This window comes from Aedes aegypti, chromosome 2, assembly GCF_002204515.2.
Source record: "Aedes aegypti strain LVP_AGWG chromosome 2, AaegL5.0 Primary Assembly, whole genome shotgun sequence".
Lineage (NCBI taxonomy): Eukaryota > Metazoa > Arthropoda > Insecta > Diptera > Culicidae > Aedes > Aedes aegypti.
The window spans coordinates 157,495,541-157,519,895 of record NC_035108.1 but is presented as its reverse complement, the minus strand read 5'-3'; the positions used below and the strand labels follow the sequence as shown (position 1 = coordinate 157,519,895).

General features: G+C 35.6%; 2 protein-coding genes across 2 annotated transcripts in view; both read right to left on the bottom strand.

Annotated features, from left to right (window-relative positions):
* The window catches only part of LOC5564899 (ubiquinone biosynthesis protein COQ4 homolog, mitochondrial), a 27,294-nt gene extending 2,939 nt beyond the window's left edge, over positions 1 to 24,355 (bottom strand). The window contains exon 1 of the mRNA XM_001649197.2: positions 24,258 to 24,355. The gene's annotated coding sequence lies outside the window, so the exon portion shown is untranslated. The remainder of the gene's footprint in view (positions 1 to 24,257) is intronic.
* LOC5564902 (UDP-sugar transporter UST74c) lies at positions 21,793 to 23,945 on the bottom strand. The gene has a single exon (XM_001649195.2). The coding sequence runs from the start codon at positions 23,118 to 23,120 to the stop codon at positions 22,098 to 22,100; it is 1,023 nt and encodes a 340-aa protein (XP_001649245.2). The 5' UTR covers positions 23,121 to 23,945; the 3' UTR covers positions 21,793 to 22,097.

Sequence of the window (24,355 nt, the reverse complement as noted above, 5' to 3'; positions counted from 1 at the left end):
AATCGAATTTTTTTTTTTTGATGCCAGATGTCTTAGAAATGCATGAAACGTGGAGATCTGGTGTTATTTTGAAAAAATCGACCTTTTGGGCTTAGTAAATTTTTGAGTTGGGGGAGTGAATTGAATTTGAAATGAACGATTTGAATTCAATTGCTGAGAAATTCAAGGCAATAGTATTGAAACATATCCTATATCATTGTTGGCCACTGAAAGTATATTATATGTGATATTTCATTAGGGTGGTTCATTTACTTTCCATTAGGGTGGTCCTTTTTGTTTAATTAAAATAGAATTTTAATTGAATATTGAAGACAATAGTATTGGAACATCTCCCACATTATTGTAAGCCATTTTCTACATTTAATATGTGGTATTTGATTAGGGTGGTTCACTTATTTTCCATTAGGGTGGGCCTTTCTGTCGAAAAATCATAATTTGAATGGGATATTAAAAACAATAGTATTTTATCACCTCTTTTATAATCGTAGGCCATTGTCTTCAATTTTGTTTAGAGAGGCTTTAAATTCCTCTGAATTCATGCACCTCTAGTTCCATTTGATATGCGACATCATCGTAGGACACTGTTAACATATTTCATTAGAGAATTCTTTTGGACCTTTGAAATTTAATTCGGAATATTCTTTGAAATTTCATTTACAATTTTCTTTGGAATTTCTACAGAGTTTTTTTTTTTTTGAGAATTTCCTTACAAATTTGCTTTGGATATTCCATAGAAAATTCCTTAGAAATTTTCTACGAAATTTCCTTTTAACTTCCTTTTCTCATTGGAATTTGCTTCGTGATTTGCATTGGAATTTTCTTTGGAATTTTCTTGGAAATTCCCTTTTGAATATGCTTTGGATATTTTTCAGAATTGTCGTGGGAATGTTCAGAATTTCTTTTAGAATTTTATTCAGTTTTTTTTTCGGGATTCCCTTATATTTTGAAAGTTTCCATCGAAGTTTCCTTTGGAATTTCTTTTGGAGCTGTAATTTTTTCTTCGAAATTTCCTTAGAAATTCTTTTTTGGATTTCATTCGGAATTTGCTTTGATTTTTTTTTATGGAATTTCCTAAGGGGTTTTTTGGATTTTCCTTTGGAATTTTCATTGGAATTTTCCACGGAATTTTCTTCGGAATTTCCTTTGGATTTTTTTCGGAATTTCCTTTGGAATTTTCTACGCAATTCTCGTCAGAATTTCCTATGAAATTTGCTTCGGAAATTCCGTTGGATTTTTTTTTAGTTTCCTTCGGAATTAACTTTGTCCGTCGAATTTTCCTTAGGAGTATCCTTTAAAATTCCTTTGCAGTTTTCTTTGAGGCTACTTATCAAATTTTCTTCAGAATTTCCTCTGGAATTTCTTTATTACTTCCTTCAAAATTCTCTTCGGAATTTCGTTTGAAGTTTACTTCCAAATTTGTTATAGAGTTTCCTCGGAATTTCCTTTGGAATAACCTTTGGAATTTCCTATGGAGATTTCGGAATTTTATTTAGAAGTTTTGATTGGAATTTTTTACGGAATTTTCCTTTGGACTGTTTTACGAAATTTTCATTGGAATTTCCGTTGAATTTTCTCGGAATTTACTTTGGAATTTCCTTCGAATTGTTTTTTCGGAATTTTCTTAGGAGTATCCTTTAAAATTCCTTTGTATTCTTCGGAACTTCATATCTCATTTACTTCAGAATTTCCTTTGGAATTTCTTTCAGTAAGTTGCTTCAGGAAGTTATTTTGGATTTCTTTGGAATTACTTTCGGAATTTCATTCTTCAGTTCTTCAAAATTTTTTTCGGCGTTTCCTTTGGAATTCGCTTCGGAAGTTTCTTTGAAATTTCTTATGGAATTTCCTTTGCAATTTCTCTTAGAGCTGGCTTCGGAATTTCATTTGGAATTTTCTGCGCAATTTTTGTCCGAGTTTTCTTTGGAATTTGCTTCGGAATATGTATTTAAACCGATTTTATTTTTTATGTAATCCTATGTGAATATTACACTCAAAACAGTTTACTAACCGAAGTTCCAATTTGAAACGATTCAATTCGTGCTTTTCAATTACAATTTTACGTTTTCCATGTCGTTTTATTGAATTTTATAGGTTGGACTCCACACAATTTGATCCATAACTATGGGGTCATGGTATACTTCATCACTAATTTAAAGTGACTAAAAGCAAATGTTTCAAGTTTTATATTTTTAAAACAAGTACTGGCACCCACCGCTCGTGACTATATACTGCGTTTTGGGTTTCATAAGATTTAAGTATGTTTAAATAAATGTTTTAAGTTTTTTTAATGTTTTTTTTTTTTTTTTTTTTTTATGCAAATATGGGGTAACATTGATCACCCATGCAAACAACGTTCGGTAATATTGAAAATGTCGTTGCTTACTTAAATCAGGCCGAATATGAAGACCAAACACTTATAAGTCATTTACTTTTTGAGTTATATCAAAAATAAAATCACTTTGAACCGCGCAATACGCCTAAAGGTATGCAATTTCCTAAGGAAATTCTGCATTCTTACTAGTAGCTCGTTAATGTTGTTTAATTGAATAAACTTATGAAAATTGGACTACGAAATCGTTTTCAGCGATGCCATTTTTAGTTACAATCGCATTTGCCTTGCTCATATCATTTGCAGAATTCGTGGAAGCCATGAATCTTCGGTAGTGTCATTCATAATGATAAAAATCATGGATTCAAAAAGTTGAAAAATTTACGTTTGAACGAAACACAATTTTCGCAAAAACCTCAATTTTCTTAAGTTTATGTATGTAAGAAAAAGAGACACCATTCATGCTTTGAAAATATTTCATGAATAAATGATGATTCGAACTTTTTAAGAGAAGGGTCATACCGATCAATGTTACCCCGCTGATCAATGTTACCCCGGATTACGGTAACGTCATTTCTTATCAGGCATTGCTGAGTTCGTTACCATTTGATTGCAAAACAAGCTAAGGAAATCAACTCATCTGTATTGGTCCATGATTCAGCAAAATTCGTAAGTTGTAACAAGCTTGATAAATAACAGCAGCGAGCGAGAGCCCCAAAGGGAGAGCGATGACTAAACCCCCTTTTTTGTCACTTATTTGCCGTTGGGGGTAGTAGTTTTATTTCACTGACATGATAAACAATCCACGAACATCTGATAGCAATAGTGTCCCCATGGTTTCGAGTTTGTTTATATGGGTTTTACAAAGAACGATAAGTAGGAGAAACTTTACTTTTTCCCAGAATTCAACCCCTGCTCCATTCTTATTACCGACAATTTACATAAATCTCAAACTATATCAAATGAAATAGACAATTCGTTTGAAAGAGAATTTGATTTAAAGTATAGAACTCGCTTAATTTATGATCTCGTCCTAAAAGCCATTGGTAACCAAGTATGTAGTTCCGTTTCGATTGAGTAAACGAAGGCAGGGTGTCTACTACCTGGAAAACCTGGAAATATCAAGGGATTTTATTCAACCAGGAAAAAACCTACAATTCTCAAGGAATTTCGATCACAATCAGGGAAATTATTTTGAATTAGTCATACATGGTAGAATTCGTCCTTTTGTGACACAAAACTTTCCGCTATCAAAACGATGTTCTGTACTTTTATTGTATAGTCATTTTCGTTCATTTAACATAGAACATGTTTAAACAATGAAGTAGAACTTAAGATTTCTAAGTTGGAAAATGCAATACAGTTCCCAGTTCTAGTTAGTTGTCGTTCATGTGCTATGAAACATGGTTAAGAACATTCCATTTGTTTACAAAAATGTTTAATGTTTTCGCCTATTCTACAAAAATAGTAAACTTTGTAGAAAAAGGAATAAATATTTCAATAGATACGAAAAATAGTGTATCTTTTAGGTAAGAAGAACTCTTTTCAGACTCTTGCCATAATCTGCTTGCAGTGAATCCAGGGTGCAAAACTCTAGAGGCTCAAACAAACCTTCAGTGACTATTATGCCACTACTCCAAAAGTTCCTTATGATATTTATCTCAGATCCCGAGGAATGTTATAGGAGTTCTGGTGATTTCTCCAGAGATTCCTTCTCAAATTCTTTCAGGAATTTCTCCTGGAATGCTACCAGCGATTTCTCAAGGGATGCTTATAAGCGGTTTCTTCACCACCGCTTAGGCCATAAACCTGGTTTAATCGTATGGGTAAACATGGTTTACGGCTTAAGCGAAGGTGAAGAAATCGGCCCTTAGAGGAATAAATATCTTTGAATGTTGGTCCAGAAAATGCTTCCAACGCTACGACCTCTAGTAATTTTTACAGAGATTACTCAAAACAAAATCACATCGATTATCCCAGGATTTCCTACAGATGCTTTTTTACTGGTTCCTTCACCGAGTTCTCTAGGTTTCAATTCCAAAGTTTTTGAAAAAAAAAAACGTTTTAAATTTTTTTCTAGAAACCCTTGAACAATTCCTACATTATTTTTTTTGGTTTATGCCAAGCATTTTCATGAGGATTATTTTAGAAAAAATCGTCTATGATTACTCTTAGGAACTGTTGAAAAAAATCGGCATTTCTCCAGCATTTCATTGCAATATTATTGCCGCGGTTCGAACATTTCTCAAACAATTTTTCAAGAAAATTTCCAAATCTCCATGGATTCTTAACAACTTAGGTTAGGGTCCACTCCAATTAATACTACGTCAATTATTACAGTGATTGCTCCAATCATTCATATATAAATTTCTTCGGGGATTGTCAGAATTTCTTCGAGGATTTTTTGAAAAAAGTCATGTGCGACATTATTTAAATATTCGATTTTTTCAGTCATCTTACAAATTTATCAAGAAAATCCTAGAAGGGATTTCATCAAGAATCCAGAAGTTCTTCCAGAGATCATCGTAGGAGTTCATCAAGGCATACTTAGAATTTACACAAGTTTCATCAGCAATTACTCTAGAATTTTCTTTAGCAAATTCCCGCTTTTTACAAAATTTTCTCCCAAAAAATCTTAAAATCTCCTTGGCGTTTCCCTGGAAACATCCCTTAATGAATGAATGGAACATTATTTGTAGACTTCCTTGGTAAAAATAAAAATAAAAATGGAGGAATTCCTGAAGGAATTTCGAATTTTTAAAGATGCTCTAAACAGGAATGTTTGAGAAAATTCTATCAAAATCAATGCGTAAAATTTTTTAAAAATTTATAATTTCCTTGAAGAATGAAATGAACTTTGGAGGAAAAATTCCAGATTCAATTCATGAAAGTATCTAAAAAGAAAATCATGGAAGAATTACTTAGAAAGCTCGTGAAATGTCACTAATCAATTTTTTTAAGAGATGTTTGGAGTAATATGTGAAAGGAATTTACAGCAAAACGAGCGGTTACACTAGTCGTAATGTCACGAGCCTAATGCCTGTTCAAATGAGGAATCCAACTCTCATGTCGTGGTTCCTGTTAAGTTTCTTTTAGTTTATTTTTAATTTTTTATTAGTATCATTCCAAACATTACATTCATTTCTTATATCTAGGTGTTATGTGTTATTAGACAACACTATCATCCTAATTTGGTAAAACAAATTTAAGATTTAATTAACATTTTGTTAACAACATATTACATTTCATTTGCCGTAGCAGTTCAGATTTTTTACAGGTGAGTAGATTTCACTTGTTTATAAGAGAAAAAAAAACGCTTTGAATATACTTAACCTAACTTAACCTAAACATATAACGCATTAATCGTGGCAATAGAAGATTGTAACGATTTTTGCCTGAAATTATTAATGATTGTATTTGACATTTGTTCCAATGTTTCAACATTGGATATTCTATGTAACTCATTGGTACTATACCAGGGAGGAAGTCTCAGAATCATTTTCAAAATTTTATTTTGAATTCTCTGCAGAGCTTTCTTCCTGGTATTACAACAGCTAGTCCATATTGGTACAGCATACAACATGGCTGGCCTGAAAATTTGTTTGAATATCAAAAGCTTGTTCTTAAGACAAAGCTTTGATTTTCTATTAATAAGGGGATAGTGACATTTTACATATTTATTTCATTTGGCTTGAATGCCCTCAATGTGATTTTTGAAAGTTAAATTCTTATCTAGCATGAGCCCTAGATACTTAACTTCATCTGACCAATTTATTGGAACCCCTCTCATCGTGACAACATGTCTACTTGAAGGTTTCAAATAAAGAGCTTTTGGTTTATGTGGGAATATTATTAGTTGAGTTTTGGAAGCATTAGGAGAAATCTTCCATTTTTGCAAGTATGAAGAAAAAATATCCAAACTTTTTTGCAATCGACTACAGATGACACGCAGGCTTCGCAAACAAAGATTTTTGACATCCCTGAGGTAACTTAGGTAAGTCAGATGTGAAAATATTGTATAATATTGGTCCCAAAATGCTGCCTTGGGGAACACCAGCTCTTACAGGAAGTCTTTCAGATCTGGAGTTCTGATAATTAACCTGAAGTGTACGAATTGTGAATTATTCTAACAATGTATGTTGGAAAATTAAAGTTTTTTAATTTTACAATCAAACCTTCATGCCAAACACTGTCGAATGCTTTTTCTATGTCTAGAAGAGCAAGATCAGTAGAATAGCCTCCAGATTTGTTGGAACGGATCAAATTTGTTACGCGTAAAAGTTGATGAGTTGTCGAATGCACATGGCAGAATCCGAACTGTTCATTGGCAAAATTGAATTTTCGTTGATGTGGGCCATCATTCTGTTCAAAATGACCTTTTCAAAAAGTTTACTGATGGAAGAAAGCAAACTGATTGGACGATAGCTGGATGCTTCTGCAGGATTTTTGTCTGGTTTCAAAATTGGTACAACCTTAGCATTTTTCCATTTGTCAGGAAAATATGCAAATTGAAAGCATTTTTTAAATATATCAACTAAGAATGATAAGCTACTCTCTGAAATTTTTCTTTATGGGGATGTAGAAAATTCTATCATCGCCAGGAGCTTTCATATTTTTTAATTTTTTAATAATAGCTCTCACTTCTTCCAAATCAGTCACCCAGGAATTTTCGAAAACGTTCTCTTGATTGAGAATATATTCGAAGTCCTGAGTAACTTGATTTTCAATTGGACTAGTAAGTCCTAAATTAAAATTGTGCGCGCTTTTAAGCTGCAAAGCAAGTTTTTGAGCTCTTTCGCATATGGTTAGTAATAATTTGTTTTCCTCTTTCAATGCCGGTATTGGCTTCTGAGACTTTTTCAAAATTTTAGATTATTTCCAAAAGAGCTTAGAACCAGGGTTCAATTGAGAAATTTTGGTTTCCTAATTGCGAAAAACGTTTCTTGATTTATTTCTGCAAATTTTCATAACAGGATCGCGAGTGCATTGAAATCGCCTTTTCCTCACGTTTTTAAGATGGACCAAGAGTTTGAGATCATCGTCAGTTTCGAATTTTACTTCACATTTTGGTATTGTAATGCCCCTTGCTTCAACAATTAAATTTGTTAATGTTTCGAGAGCATTGTCAATATCAAGTTTTGTTTGAAAAAAAAAAGTTAACATCAAGATTACATCGAAAAATATTTCATTTGTATTACAGTCGACTCGAAAATAATTGAAAGTGGAGCTGATAGGATTGAGAATCGCTTCATGGGATATTTGAAATGTAACAGGGACATGATCAGTATTTCTAAGAGTCTATGGTCGCTTTACGTATCTATACATAGAGGTTCGACTGTAATACCTTTTTTTGTGAAACAAACATTTTAGCTGTTTCAACACTCCCATTCTGACAAAAATGGCAAAATTTCCAATTTGAAACTTTTATTGAATGAACATTCAAAGAAATATGGTGTTCTGAAAAATTATAAAATTTGTTTACATTATATTTAGTCATTTTGTCATGTCAACATCAACATGCGATTGATTAAGTGAACACATGAAAGCGGGTTGACCTGAGCATAAACAACTAACTCAAGTTCATGGGCGACTTGAAACAGAAGAAGCACAAGACGCAACAAAACACACCAAGATCATCGTTTTGTCCCAATGTTTTGCTCGCACTTGCCCGCTATTGACCACAGTTGAGGTTTACTTGGTTGAGGTATAAACGAAACGTAAAACATAACCGCCTGCAAATCTGAGGAATTTCTCGAGACATGACCTCTATCCGAGTCACGCGGCCGCGGCCATCGATTAAGTCAGTGACCTTGATACTACGTCGGATAGGTTTAGCGGTTGTTTTTCGAGTGATTCGATGGGTAGTGTATTTCGATGGGTAAAATGGGAGAAAATCAAATGCCGATCGTAGGATAACGGTGCCAAATAATTGCATTCGATTTGGATCGTGCACGGAATTCGATAGATGACTGTTGATGAGCCTAACGCATGACAACTGATCACATTTTTAATTGAAAAATTGTACGGTACAAACGCTACCCTATAAAAAGCAGTATAGCGGACGTTAGCTTTTTTTAAAAAGGCAGCTTCTGAAGATTTCAGATTTAAAGCTTTAGTTTGAGATGGATAAGATATAAAATAGAATGTCGATTATTTGACAAATAAATGCAACATGTTTCTTTTGAGCGCATCATTCATGTTCGGAGTAGCACGTGTGCAAGAATGCATTCACAGCTGGTTAGGGTAGTGGGTGGCTGAAGCAGCTAAACAAATAGCAAGGGCAATTCCATTATGATGATGCAAGCACGCAAATAAGCTCATGGCGATGGGTATCATTATCATTAGCGGCAATTTTATTGTACTGATATTAAATATATTTTTCTTCACTGCTTTATGCGAAGTAATGTAACAATTATAACTCGTTATATTATATTTTAATATTTGCATGTTTACAATAGAAAGCTGGATTTCTGTTATGTTTTACGAGTTATATTTAACTCGTATCCGTAAACGGATAAAAATACAAATGTTGTCATTTAGTCAGTTTTGACGGATAACCCACGTTTCGATTTTGCTTCTTTTCCCCCAAATGTTGGTACCCCAAACACAGGTTCCCCGAATGCCGTAGCACTGAATGACCCATTTCCCCGAAAAAGTTGTGCAGTTAAAATAGGTGCTATAATGCCCCTATTCGCATAACAGTCTTATGTTCAATGGGATTTCCTGTATACAAGCGATGTCGGAAAAAGATTTAATCAAGAGCTACATTATCAGTCAACTTGCAGTCATTTGCCTCTGAAACCTTATTTGGTGAGGTGTGAATGTTATAATTTTCGAAACCAATAAAATCATGCTCCATTTTTCGGTTCAAAATCAATGTTTTAAACATTTTTTTCCGAAAATTTAGTGGATAAATCACTCGTCCGACAGGCAACTGAAATATTGTTTGCATCTAAAGTGTAAAATTATTCGCATATGCAAAGATACAGGGGGTGTCCATTCTGCCCCGGGTGCTCATACTGCCCCCGGTACCCCTACATGGCAGAAAATCAATAAATGGGATGGAGATGTTTTCCGCATTTACTAAATTTGGTAGAAACAACCAATAAAGTTCAAAAAAAATAGAAAAATAATAGTTCTCATAATGCATTTCAAATTTCATCTCTGTCTTTTTTCAATTTTTGATTTGTTTAAAAAAAATATAAAGTTGAGCCATTACAACTTACTATTGACATTCCAACATAATCCTTAGCATGGCTCGCGCAACATCTTGGACAGAATGTCGACAGAATACAGGACATAATTCTTGGAAAGTGTTCTAGTTGCAGGCATTATCAAAAAATCCCGGGTAGAATTTTCAAAGAATGTTAATTAAGAATTAAGATTTTCACAGAATGCTGGGAGCAATTCTTACATAAATCTGAGTAATGTTCGCAAAGGATTGCATGTCAGTTATGTGTGGGAAAACTATTATTTGTAGTATTATACTGATATTTTTATACTGGCTGACAATCTGTAGAGTTTTATAAAAATATTGGAGTTCAGTTCGTATGATTGATTGTGCAAGAGTACCAACAAGTTTTGATCTACCCTGCAATATTATTTCTGAGATTTGGACCGCAGTTTTTCTTGTGATATAGAGAAGAAAAAAAAACCAAGAAACTCCTAATTTAGGTATGCTTTATCAAAAATTTATATGATAAGTTATGCAATTTATGAGGAAAATGCTCATTGGCGTAAATACGGAGGGAGAGGTCTGAGTCATTCTACAAACAAAACGTGCAACATTTGTCAAAATCAAAGTTGTACGCTTACTAATTATCCTCTATTTTCTATCTGAACATATTTTTCGTATCATATTCATAATCAAGAGCTGATCATATTGACACTGTAAGTTGATTCCGTTGATTCATCAACTAATAAAAATTATAGCACCACATCCTGTAACAAATTGTTACGTTTGAACACTGAGGCAAACACACTTATCGATTTGTTAAGAAATAATCATTCATGATAACATAATAATCATCATGATTCATAAACAGTTCATAGATCTCACTTTTAAAACTTTTGATCCCGTTAACGAAATAGTAAAGTTTCCAATGAAGTCATATTTTGACTAGTTCATGGAGCATGACCTATGAAAATACTAACTATTCTTTGGCTCATCCTGACGATCATTCTTATTTTTGAAAAAAAAAAATGAAAACAACATTCGAGAAATAGCATATGTGAAGAGCGATTTTTTCCTTCCCATAAAAAATGACCATAAAGTTTGCAAAACCCCCTAGAGCCAAATCCTGGTTGCGCTACTGTTGCACTAGCTTTTACCTGTAGAAAAAAATTCTTCAACTTTTCAACTTTTGATTTTGTAACTTGCAATTTTAGAACTCATTAGAAACTTGTTGTAGAAGCCCATCATAACATTCTGATGATTTTGATTCAGAAATGTGTAAAAATTTCTTTAAGAGTGTTTCTGAACGTCCAAAAAGGTCTAACGACCACTTGTTTTGCTATATAAAGGATATTTTTAAGAAACGTATTTGAAAATACTTCTATACAACCTTCCTTAGCCGAGTGGTTAGAATCCGCGGCTACAAAGCAAAGCCATGCTGAAGGTGTCTGGGTTCGATTCCCGGCCGGCCCAGGATCTTTTAGTAATGGAAATTTCCTTGACTTCCCTGGACATACAGTATCATCGTTCTTGCCACTCGATATACGAATGCGAAAATGGCATCTTTGGCAAATAAAGCTCTCAGTTAATAAAAATGTAGAAGTGCTCATAAGTTGCAAGTTTGCCAACTTGTAAGGCAATTTATTTGCTCAATTTGGCGCAGAATTCCAAGTTTGTGTGTACCGTCGATGGGGATGACAATGGGTCTAGGGGGTGAGATTGGGTCAAAACAGAAAAATATGTTTTGTGAAATATTTCAGCTAATAACGCTGACATTACTAAAATTAATAATCCATATGTTAGGGAACATATCATTACACATAATTCATAACAATATGCATTTTTAGAAATAGTAGTTTTTGTTTACTACATCAATAAATTTGCATGTTGAAACTAGATAAAATTTACAACATTAAATTTCTACTGTACAAAGTATCACGCATGTACTCTAGCCTCTATCGTTGTATTAGTAGAATGTTGAAAGTCTTTTCATTACACTTCACAGGTATTTTCCGGATTCTGTTTGATTTTCCCACAAAAAAATCATTTTTTTCGGTACGATGTCTAAAACATTGAAAATGGGGGTGAGATTGGGTCAAGCAAGAACGATAGTAGGTAAATGAAATTACTAGTCCACTTTTTTGACATTTTACGGTGCCGGGTGTTCTCTTTTTTCATTAAGATGTGTTTATTCTTTCTAAATACAGCATCTCTGAAACATCAAACAAGTCTACTTGAGTATTCCGTGCAATGAATAACAATACAGCGCATTTTGACAACTTCTCAAACCAGCAACTGTGTTTCGTGCGCAGCAACATCGTAATTTTTTTTCAAAAGGGTGTTTTTTTCTAAATTTGATTATTTATCAGTGTTTTCATATTATAGAAACATCTCACGGAAGTACAAATGAGTTGGATCGCGGAAATACTGGGATTATGACGTCAACTTCAAATTTATTGATCGTGGAATGTCGCACCGAAATTTAACTATTTGCGAAGGTTTAAAATAATCACTGTTTCAGTACATATTTGGCGAAACTGAATGGGCTTTATAGCAATGGAGATGAGACTTTGAAGACAATTTGAGGGAAACACCAAGAAAATTTATGTAAACTTGACGATAAATGTTGGGTTTACATATTTTTTCTCAAAGCTCTTCAATTTTCAGTATAATTGTTCTTTTAAGTGGGTTTATCATACTTGTGAAACATCTTAGATATCTTTTTGTCTTGCTTGCATCGTTTTTTATCAATATTTTTCAGTTGTGAATGGTTTTGAAATCATATTCTCAAAAACAAGTAATTTCAATTACAGTGACCCAATGTCACCCCCTCTATGGGGTGAGATTGGGTCATTTTTCATTCACTTGTGGTGCCGCTGTGAATAAATATTTGTCTTTAAATTTTTTATCAGTTGTTAATGTACCATCAAATTACATACACACCAAATTTGAAGTTTATTGGAGTTAAATTGCGATAGTTATTCAAAAAATAAATCGCACATATCCCTTTTTGACCCATTGTCACCCCCAACGACGGTATAACAATACCTATCAGCAAAGTTCATAATACTGTCGATGCTCAAAAGTTATTTTTTGGTGTTTTAAAAAAGTATTGTATCATGCCATATAAGAGAAACGAAGAGTTTTTTATGGACACTGCAAGGATGTTGGAAAAATCGATTTAACCTAAATTTTATCGTGCAATTTCAACCAATTTTTATCTTAAATGAAAGTTGAAGTCCTATTCTGCACGCTTGCTGGATTAGATCACAAAAAAGTTTAATAAATCATACTTTAAATTTTATGTGAACATCAATAAAACCAGTTTTTTATTCAACTTTGGCGACCTGTAGCTAAAAACTGTGACGTGCAGGGATATTTCTGAAAACGGCATCAGATTTAGCGACCCCAATTCTACTAGAGACACATAATTTGATCTTTGAGACACGCAAAAATGTCATCTTTGTTACGCTGTGTAATTAAATGAATTCTAAGTTTTGAGTGCGCTTTGCAAAGCCCCCCAAGTGAGTTCGTACGTTGCATCGCCTGAGCAGAATAGTTTGTGATCTTTTGATTCTGCTGTGGGGGCAGCGACAGAATCAGGATTAATCATGTCCACTTCGCGTTGCGCGAGTGTGAAAAATATTCGTGTTAAGTAGAGGATGAATTGCCAACTGATGAGCGCTCAAGTAAAATTTATCTTTTTTACCAAAGAAATTTTGACAGCCAAAGGAATTTTTCAGGCTCCATTTGATTCGTACGGCAGGCGTTACCGACGTTATGAAATCAGCTCCACTTGTCAGCAGCGTACAGCTCAAGTAATTTCGGTAGAGGAATCATTCCTTGACCGTTTCTTGTCCTATCCTTTTGCACAGTACTTATGATCAGCCGGTACTATAAAGGTGGCAAGATACAAGTTCATTGACAAGTTTTCCTCTTACGTCGGTTTCAGCGGTCGCGAACTATTTTAAACATTGACAGTTAAATAGAGCAAACCAAAATGTTGCATCTCTACCGGGGCGTTCTAAATTTTGTTTTCGAACAGTTCTGGTCCAAATAAATAAAACTATCATTCGGTTTTGTTTCATTCTACGCTACATTTGGACCGGCGACCACCTCGTTCTAAATTCTGAGAACATTACAAAAGCAAATTGAATTTTGCTCTGTTTGGCGTAGCTTATGTTGATGGAGTGATTCTGGTGTTCATTTCAGAATCAATGTTATGGGCCGTAACGGACGCTGCGTTGTAATTGCGGTTTTGTAGAAAAGCTTTATCTTTGCAGCCACAGTACATTTCTTGCATAACTTATGGTCACGCCCTAAAAGCCATCGGTAGCCGAGCAAGTAGCTCGTTGTGTTCTAGCATATCGATGAACTAAGATAAATATTATCACCACTGGGAGATAGCGGAGTAGCTTCTTTTCCTCGTAACTAACATGAAAATCAATTCTACGGTTGGAATCTTGGGAAAGTCTTTACTGGAATCTCTGAAAGATAATGAATTTACTCGAAAAATTACTGGAGAAGTTCTTGATCAAATACCTGCAAGAGTGGGTGGATAAATTTCTAGAGGAATACTTAGCGGAATGCTTGGATGAGCCCCTATATGTACTCCTGAAGAAATTTTGAACGGACTATCTGGATAATCTGGAGGAAACTCAGGAGGCCTATTGAATTTTTTTCCAAGTTTCTCCATGAATTCTTGCAGAAATTTCATCTTGGTCAAGGAAATATCCATAAAAAACATTAAAAAAACTATTCTATAAGATTTTCCCGGAATTTCAATTAGCATTTTTTCTTGTGCTAATACGAGATAGAGTTCTGAAACTTCCTGAATTCCAACAACGGACATATCCATCTAAAATAAATTTTCAGCGAACTTTAGGAGCGGCGTTACAAAAAAATTATGCATAGAGTAGTAATAACTTTAAAATGCTTTCAAAAATAATTGTTGGAACGATTTTTATTCTTTTAGCTTTAAATTCCCGAAGAACTGCCTAGAGGCATTAATGTGGGAACTTAAAGAAAATTTCTTTGAGAAATCCTTGAACGTATTTTTGAAGGAATCTCATGAACTCAGAAACTTCTGAAGGATTATAGAAGTAACTTGCTTGAAGATTACCTGGCTGAATCTCTTAAGTGTTACATCTGGTAGGGAATCGGGTTCTAAACGGTATTTTAAGATTATTAGCCGAGACTGTGTGTTAAAAAAGGTACAAAATATAACGAGCGTCTGCTCGGGTATGTAATTCCAGGAGGAATATCTGGACGAATAACTCAAAAAGATCTTGGAAGAACACATGTAGCATTTTCTAAAGGAATCTACAATTTCTGGAGGAATGTTTGATATAAACCCTGATAGAATCCATTGAATATTACCAGGAGAAATCTCTTGAACAATTAATGTAGGAATCTCTGAAGGGAATTCAGATAGACGTTCTGAAGGTATCCTTGGAAGTGTTACTGAAGGAATTCGTGGAGAAGTTCCTGTGAAAAATCCTGGAGGATCCAAAGATAAATTTCTGAAAAAATACCAAAGAAGGTATCCAGCAGCGGTTTCTAGAGGAGGTAAATTACTAGAAAAATCTAAACAGAAATATTTTGTAGAAACCACCGGAAGCACTTTTGGTGGAATTTGTGAAGGAATCACTGCCTGCATTCCTGGTGCTATTCCTGGAGCCTGGAGGAATCCTCATAAGAATCCAAGGAAAAAATCCTGTTGAAATCCCTGGTGAAACTCATGAGGGGTCTAGGGAAGAATTTAAAAAAAAATCACTGATTTAATTCTTGAAGCAACCCCAGGTAAAATTACCGGACCAATCCTTGGCAGAATTACTGAAGTAAACCTCGGTGTCTTTTTTTATATCTTATGGAATCACTGGTGGAATTTTTAGAGGAATACTTGGTACAATTTCTGCAGGAATATCTGGTGGAACTTCTGGAGGAATCCTTGAGAATCATATTGATAGTGAAACCTTTATATGAAACGCTGTATGAATCTTCGAGAGAATTGCTGGAAGAAAACCTTGTGAGATTCCTGCAGAAATTTCTGAAAGCTTTCCTGAAAGAAATCCTAAAGGTATAACTTGTAGAATTTCTGGAGCAATTTTTGACGAAATTCCTCGAGAAATTGCTGGCGGAAAGTATTTGTTGTAGAATTTCTGAAAGAACCACAGATCTTCTTCTTTCTGGCGTTACATCCTCACTGGGACAGAGCCTGCTTCTCAGCTTAGTGTTCTTATGAGCACTTCCACAGTTATTAACTGAGAGCTTACTGTGCCGATGACCATTTTTGCATGTTTATATCGTGTGGCAGGTACGAAGATACTCTATGCCCTGGGAAGTCGAGAAAATTTCCAACCCGAAAAGATTCTCGACCGGTGGGATTCGAACCCCCACGACCCTCAGCTTGGTCTTGCTGAATAGCTGCGCGTTTACCGCTACGGCTATCTGGGCCCCACTAAGAACCACAGATGCATTTCCTGGAAAAATCCCTGATGAAATTGCTGGAAAAAAATCCGATGGGTTTTCTGAGGTTATTGATGGAATTACTGCAGTTATCACTCATACAATTTTAAACAAAATTTTATGGACAAAAGACCACAAGAAGGTGTGGATTCTGAAAATCCAAAAAAATGAACGCTTGGTTTCTGGACAGCCCTTAACGTATTCATATACTGACCTACAACTCGGTGTATCATATATCGTGTAAGAATGTGTGTCCAAAATCACTTATTCATGCGCCATAAATCCGATTCCTCCAGATTTATTCAGAGATACCAACAGTAATTCATCCAGAACATTCACCAGGAATTCCTGCAGAAACTTCTTAATGTATTCCTATAACAATTCCTCTAGGTATTCTTCCATGTGTCTCCAGGAACTATTCCGATATTTCTACATCAATTTTCACAGAAATTCCATAAAGAATTTCTCAAGGCACTATTACAGATTTATCGAGGAATTTCACAAAAGGTTGTTCTAGAAATTTCTTAGGGGCTTCATTCAAAAATGTCTAAAGAAATTCCTTCAGAATTTTAAGGGAATCCTGTAGAAAATTTACCAGAAGTTTTTCGAACCAACTCTACAGTAGTTCCTCAAAATATACCTCCAGAGATGCCCACAAGAATTCCTTAAGGATGTCATCTTGATTCTGATAGAAAAACGAGTATTTTGTTTAGTTCTATCGCACAACATCAAAAAATCTATAGCAGCGACACGAATTCAGACTGAGTAGTTAAATTTTTACATTTTTTTTATCGCTAGCAAAAAACGATGCAAATGTTCATTTTACCTACACTATGTAAGTAAAACGAACAGCTGTTGGTGGTAAAATGAACATCATGCAAAAAAACGTGAGCAAAACAAACATTTTTGAAAATGTTTATTGCATTACTGAAAATATATCCATTAATGATTGTAATCCATTCAAAAAAAAATCCAAATGTATCAGATTTGGCATCATATGCACCTCACTGAAAGAAATATTTCATGGTGATTTTTTTTTTTTTTAAGAAATTCTTTGAAGGATTCTGTATTCTCTGGACGAGTTTTCGAAAAAAAAACATTGAATCATTTCTCTTTGAAATGTTCTTAAAGAAGATCGTTGAGAAATCCCTGAAGGAACTTCTAGACTAATTCCTGAGAAAATTCTAGAAAAATTGCAGAAATAACACCGGGAGGAATCGCTTGTGGAACTCTTCTCTGTAGGAATCCTTAAATAAGTTTCAAGAAGTTGAATTCAGATATCTGTCCAGATGAAATCTTCGAAAGAATTACTGAAATGTCTGAACTATTTCGGGAAATTCCTGTAGGAGTTCCTGAAAGAAATTTGTGGAGGAATCATTTTGAGAATTCTTTGAAGTAATATTTGAAAGAATTACTGAAGTTTTATTTAAAGAAGTCTCTGGAAAACATCTGAAATTTTTCTCGGAGAAATATTTTAAGAAAATCCTTGGATAAAGTGCTATAATCCCTCGAGAATTTTTCGAAAATATCTCTGAATTATTACCTGGGGAAATGTTACTAGAGAAATACGTTTAGAAATTTTCTGAGGGAATCCTTGAACAAATTCCCGGAAGAAATTTGAGAAATTCTTTTTGTAAAATAGAGAAATTGCAGATGGAAATCTTGGAGGAATCCTTGGAGGAACTCTGGAGGAATTCCTGGAGAAATTTCTGGAGGAGTTTCTTGAAGAATCCATTCAAAGATTTCTGGAAAATTAATGAATTATGTCTTGGTGTAATCTTTGAAAGAATTACTGAAATCTTGGAAATTCCTTGAGAGATGAAGGATGTGAAGAAATTCCTGAAGGAAGCCTTGGTGAATCCCTTAATGGAATCTCCGTGGGAATTTTTGGAAGAATCCCTGGATGAATCTTTGGTAGAATTGCTAGAGAATTCTCTGGAGGATTGGTTATATCTAAATTATTTCTTGGCGAATTCGTTCAAGAAAGCCTTGAAGGGATTACTGGAATGTCCGGAGAAGTTCTCGAAAAAAAATCTATTTTCCCGGCAAAATTCATCGAGATATCTTTGAAGTGGATTTTGGAGAAATTCTTGAGGAAATCCTTGGAAAAATTCCAGGAGAAACCCCTGGAAGATCCTTTTTAAGAACCCCTGCACCCCTGAGTAAATCTTGAAAAAAATCTCTAGAGAAATCCCTAATGAAACTTTAGAGGAATTTCATGAAGAATTCTCGAAAGAAGCCTTGGAGAAATTTGAAACCATATCTGAATTAGGTTGAGGTGAAATCTATGAAGGAATTACTAGAATCCTTGGAGGAGTTTCCGAAAAATCTCTGAATTGTTAACTCCTATAGGCCTGAGTGAAAGCAAAAATACTAAAACTCTCACCGCTAAGCGATTACTTAACGGATTCGAATAATGTTCCAGTGACCCAACAACTCCGGCTATAGGAACACTTCCGAGATCCTTTGGCCACTTTTATAAACAAGATATTGATAGTTTAAATCCGTTGAGCATTCGCTGAGTGGTGAGGGTTTTTGTAGTTTTTCTTTCACTCTGGATTATACGGATTATACGGAGAAATTGTCAATAAATAAATTTAAAAAATCGCTGAAGGAGTTTCTAGACCTGAGTTCCTGAATGATTTCTGTAGAGTAATCTCTCGAGAAATTGCAGGACTCCCTGATGGAACCCTGGAAGAGTCCCTCTGGGATTTCTTGGAAGAACCTCTTGAGTAATCTGTGGAAAAATTTGGGAAGGAGGAGGAATCCTTCGAGAAATCTCTGGAAAGTATCTGAATTATGTCTAGGTAAAATCTTTGAAAGAATTACTGAAAACCTAGGAGGAATTTTCTAAAGGATCTCTGAATTGTTTGATGATGGAATTTCCATAGAAAAATTCCTTGAAGATATATCCCTGAAGGATTTTCTAGAGGAATTCCTGGCAAAATTTCAAAAAGAATACCTGGAGCAATACTTGGTAGAACCCTAGAGAAATACTTAGTAGAATCCTGGAGAAATCTCTATGGGAATCCTTGGAAGAATTACTGGTTGAATCTGTGGAGAAACTTCTGGAAAAGTCTCTGCATGTACCATGTACTTTGCGCAGTTAAGAAATTATCATCCTATTTACGCTTCAAATAAGGCTAAAATCTGTATTTTTTCATTCAAACTTTTGCCAACGATAGGCTTTCAACCCTTTAGTAGAACACATAATTTAAAAAAATAAAAATAATCCATAAAAAAAAATAAAAAATGCAAAAGGTGATTCACCACCTTGTGCCTAACATTGCGCACAAAATCTGGATTGTTCCAAACTTTGCGCATACTTCAAAATGCTCGTTTGCTAATAATAATTTTACTTTTTTACTGGTTTTGCATTGAAGTTTTTTCCGTAAATTTCAATTTAATTTATTCAACCACCCCAAACATAGAGTGACCGCGAATAGTGAGTTACTATGTTTTTATTTTTTATTATATACTCACAAGATTACAATCTGAACAATATAGTTTACAGCTTATGCTTATTTGTTTACGTACGTTGCTTTATGTAATTTGTTATCTTGTTTTTTTTTAATTATTAAACTTATTTTTCATTTTCTTGTTTTTTTTTTCTTATTTTGTTCCATCGCTTTGAATAACTATAAAATTATATTATATATTATATAAGTGAATTACTACGAAATTTGATGCTCGTATCCACTGCTGATGGCCGTGACCGATTCGATTTCGCACAATTCGGAAGCATTTTAAACAAAATCTTCTCTGTTGTACATATCGTCAGCTGAAAGTGGAGGATTTCCAGATGAACTTGACGAGTCTTTAGCAGTGATGTGCCTCAACTGAAGCTCAGGCGAGCTGCGCTCGAGAGTTTTCTCGTTTTTCTATTAGTATTTCAAGCTTCAGGTTACTTAGGGGCTGTCCCTTAATGGACGGATCCTTACTTTCCACTGAATCCATGGAAAGCATCGATAAGTTCGGGAGATGTATCGATCTCTGGTGTTTATTTATTTTTTATTTATTTATTTATTTATTTTTTTTTTTTTTTAATTGCCGCCAGCCAGTACGGATATTCCATAATTGAACGCTTTTTGCTAGGCAACTGGAGCTTGAATCATTGTCCATCAACTAGGAAGCCAACCATTGCGCTATCAATTATCCAAGTTAACAGTAAAAGTCTCCTCCTGCGTCAATACAGTGAGTTTTCCGAGATTTTGCAATGCACACCTTGCCTTCAGCTTCATACAAAAGGTACTTTCAGGAATATTACATGTAGCCACTGCCTTATGGATTGAGTGACCATTCCTGATAAGATCGACAGCTTTTTTCATTTGCAAGGACGTACATGTATTTACATGCCATTCCGAATGGCTAGAAGTGCGCAAAAATTAAGACCCTCTTGTAAAAAATGGGTCCTAACATTGCGCATCGCTTTTTTCAAATAAAAATTCAACATATTAAATGGAAAATTAATAGAATTACTGGAATATTACCTTTTTTGCAAAAACACCGCAAATATACTTTTCACAACACAGTTTTGTTCACAAAAATGTTCATTTTTGGCAGAGCCATTCCTTAGCGCTTCTGCTAAGACGGTGTAAAAGTTGACGTTTTATAAGGTTTTTTTTATTTATTTACTAACAATAACGAGGGTTTTTTAGTAAACAAATGTATGTCAAATACTTATTTCACATAAACGAACATGTTGCTGAAACTGAATTGTTAAAAAAAAATCAATGATCCATTATCATTTTTTCATGCTTCTTTAAAATGCGCAAAGTTTGGAGCTGCGCAAAGTTAGGTGCGTACACGGTATCCTTGGAATTTTTTGTGGAAAATACTTGAGTCATTTCTTGGCGAAATCTTTGAAGAAATCCTTCAAGGAAACACTGGAGTACCTAAAAACGGTTTTCAAAAATATCTCTGAATTATTTCTTGGCAATATGTCCCTACAGAAAATCCTTGAGAAATTCCTGAAGAAACTTCTGGAGAAATTCCTGAGGAAATCGATGGACAATTCCTTAAAACATCTCAGCAGGATTCTTAGAAAAAAAAACCTAGTGGAGTACTTTGTAGAAGGAATTCCTGTAGTAATTCCAGGTGGAGTATTCGAATTCGAGTATTCTAACATAAATTCTTCGAGAAATAGCAGTAAAAAAATCCTTAAAGGAGTTTCTGGGAAAAAATGAGGCATTTTTTGGAGAAACAGCAAGAGAAATCCCTGGTGGAATCCTGTAGTCTCTGTAGGTGTCATTGGGAGAATTTCTAAAAAATATCTGATTACAGCGCTGCCTAGCAACCTGAAGTGAAAAACTGCTAAAAAATTACACCTTGTCACCTTCATTCGCAGAAGAGAGGAGCGATGAAGAGAAATCGGTCATGCGACTTACACCCTTATTCAAGCACACTCTTGATTTCTAGCCAGATTAGATCTTCTAAGTCATCTAAAAATACACTCTGGCTAAGGGGCGTATAAATGAGCGTTCGCCAATGGACGCCATGAGGTCACGCAACGGCTCTGTGTGTAGATATTTTTTGACGTTATCTTTAGTGCTACTGTTCAGCGATATGACAAAAAATAAATTGTTCAATTGACCGATTTCGTGTTTAGATATCCTGAACGGAATTACTTACTTGCGTAGGCCTCGTGTTTGAAATGGTCGAATGAAAATTACGATGGAGGGCGTTACTCAATATAAGATAAGATTTGCTGGCAATTTGCTATTTTTGTGATTCGTAGAAAATTAGACTTACCTTAATTACCGTTGAGCAATACCGGAAACCAAAGGGATGATTTCTTTCGTTCCGATTCCATTGAAAGGCTGAATTTATGTTTCACTTCCTCATTATGCTGGCCTGTTTGCAGCTAGCCACTTTTTATTACCAATACTTTTCTCCAATTTTAAAATAAACTATGCTATGTCACTTTAAATTATTAAATTAACTTTCATCATCTGGATACTTTTACTACAAGATGCACAATTACATACAAATTACGTACAATAAACTAAAACACTTTACACAGGATACAACTCCAAACCGTGCCTCGTCACTTTGGTTCCATATTGCTGCCACCTAGGGGGGCCAACAAATTCGAAATCTTCAACAGCCACACTTGAAGTTGCCGATCCGTCACACGTTGTCGATTCGACCCGGTGGTGGTAGAAGCGATTTCCGGTCGGACGACGCACTACTGGAACCGGCCCCTGCCGCAGGGGCTTTCTTCCGGAAAGTGACGTAAGCGTATAACAGCGAACCGGCGACACTTATGTTGATTCCAATGGAGTTCAACCAGGAGAAAACGTAATCCCCGCCGATGAACATCCCGATGTAGGTTACGCTGATGTTTTTGAGGCAGCCCACGATAGTCGTCGTGAGGGCCGAGTTGTACTGTGTACAAAGGATCGTACTGTAGGACAGGATGAATCCCATCACACAGGAGAGTAGGAATTGCACCAGGAACAAGGAATCGTTCCAGCCTTCGAATTGCCATGCTTTGTCCAGGTCGCCCAGAAGCCATGTGGCAATCAAGGCAGGTAAGAACATGAATAGCGAGTTGTAGTACATGAGACCGTACTTTCCCATGTCCGCCGTGTCCAGTTTCTTCTTCATGTAGACGCCATTGGCGGCGGTCAAGCTATTGGTAATCATCACAAAAAGGTAACCACGCAGATTGAAGCTCAGATCATCGCTGGCAGCCAGCAGAGCTCCTCCTACCATGGAATAGACACTGATTTGGACCGTTGTCGTCGGTCGGATGCCGAGTATTCGCAGCTCCAAGATCATCGTCATCAGGATGGAGAACCTCCGGAGGGCGGCAAACATAGGTAAACTGAGGGCTTGTGTTCCACCCAAGCCAAACATCATGTTCCCCAGGTAGATCAATGGCAATGGGAATATCTTACGTGGTATGTCCCGGGAAAAATCCGGGAATTTGACTATGTTAAAATGTTTTCCCAGGAACAGTACTACGATGCTGGCTGCCAGCTGACCCAAACTAAGTACCAGGAACGATGGAAATCGATATGATGTGAGCACGGTTTTATTGACTACGGTGATGAAGAAGGAAGCGAACCCGTAAAACAGGGCGCTGGTCACTTTCATGAGATGAGTAATGCCATCATTCCCATTGCCGGAAATATCCGCAGCTCCCATTTTGCAGCGGAATTATTTGTTCCTCTCACGTCTGAAATGAATACTGCTGCTGATACTGCGGCTTATCTCCAAACTTGAAACTAATCTGGACTCGGCTCTGTCCGGTTATTAAGCGTAATTACAGCTTCCAAAGGGGAGCAGCGCCCAGTTACTATCGAAGGCAGGAAATTATCCAATGCTTCCAAGTTCACCATTATTCCTCTTCGACTGGCTTCATTCCAGGGCAAAATTTAGGTACGATCAAACGTAAATGAATTATTTCCACTTGAATTGCTAATCTACTTCACTCGCACAGTTCTTTTAAACAATATAGAAACACTCTTCATCAAACAATTGACCTTGCAGCTTCTTCCTCTATCTTTTTTCGTATGACGTTTTGGGGGAGCACAGCTTAGAGGCTGAAACGGATGAATCTTCTTTCACGAGAAGGTCGGACAAGAAAAAATCCTCTTCCTCCACATCCCGTATATTTCACGCGCACTAATGAACGAAGAATCGTCGACGAAGTACGATGAGCTGGATAAGAGGTTCTTCTCCTACAGGGAACTTCACTCGCAGTGGCAGCTTAGCTTCCTACACTCATTCTTTCGCACAAATCACTATCGTTTGCGTAATTCTTGCCGTTGTGTATATCTTTCGAATACTTATTCTTATCGGACAATATAAGCAAATCGCGATTACACCGAGAATGAGAACCGGCTACGCTGGCAAGAACAGAGGCCACCCGCGAGCGATCCGCGATTGAATTGAATGACAGATCGACACAATCAGAGCGAGAACAACGTTGACGTTTCTCGTCCGCTTCACACATCGATCTGTTGTTGGTTGGGATTTGGAGATTCTTTGTGCATTGATTTTCACCAACACCACCGAACCACATCTGCTATCCTTTTCTTCCCCATTTGAAATGAAGGGAAGTCCGAACTAGACATGAATGAATAACGGCAGTATTTGTATGCCGTCCAACGCCGAAGTAGTAAAGTGCGCGTGTGTGTGTGACAAGAACATGTTGTGGTACGTAATGTTTACAATATTCGTTGGTTAATAAAAGTGTTTTTATGTTGAAATTAAATGATTTGCGAATTGTTTGTAACCATATTGCCTCAGTATTATAAGGCAGCACCATGGTTTACTTACTTTGTATTGAAGAAAAGTGGTGAAAACTCCTTATTTTTGAACAAATTCTACCGCGACAAATTCAGTCGCTTCGCTGGATTGGGCTAACTTCACTGCAC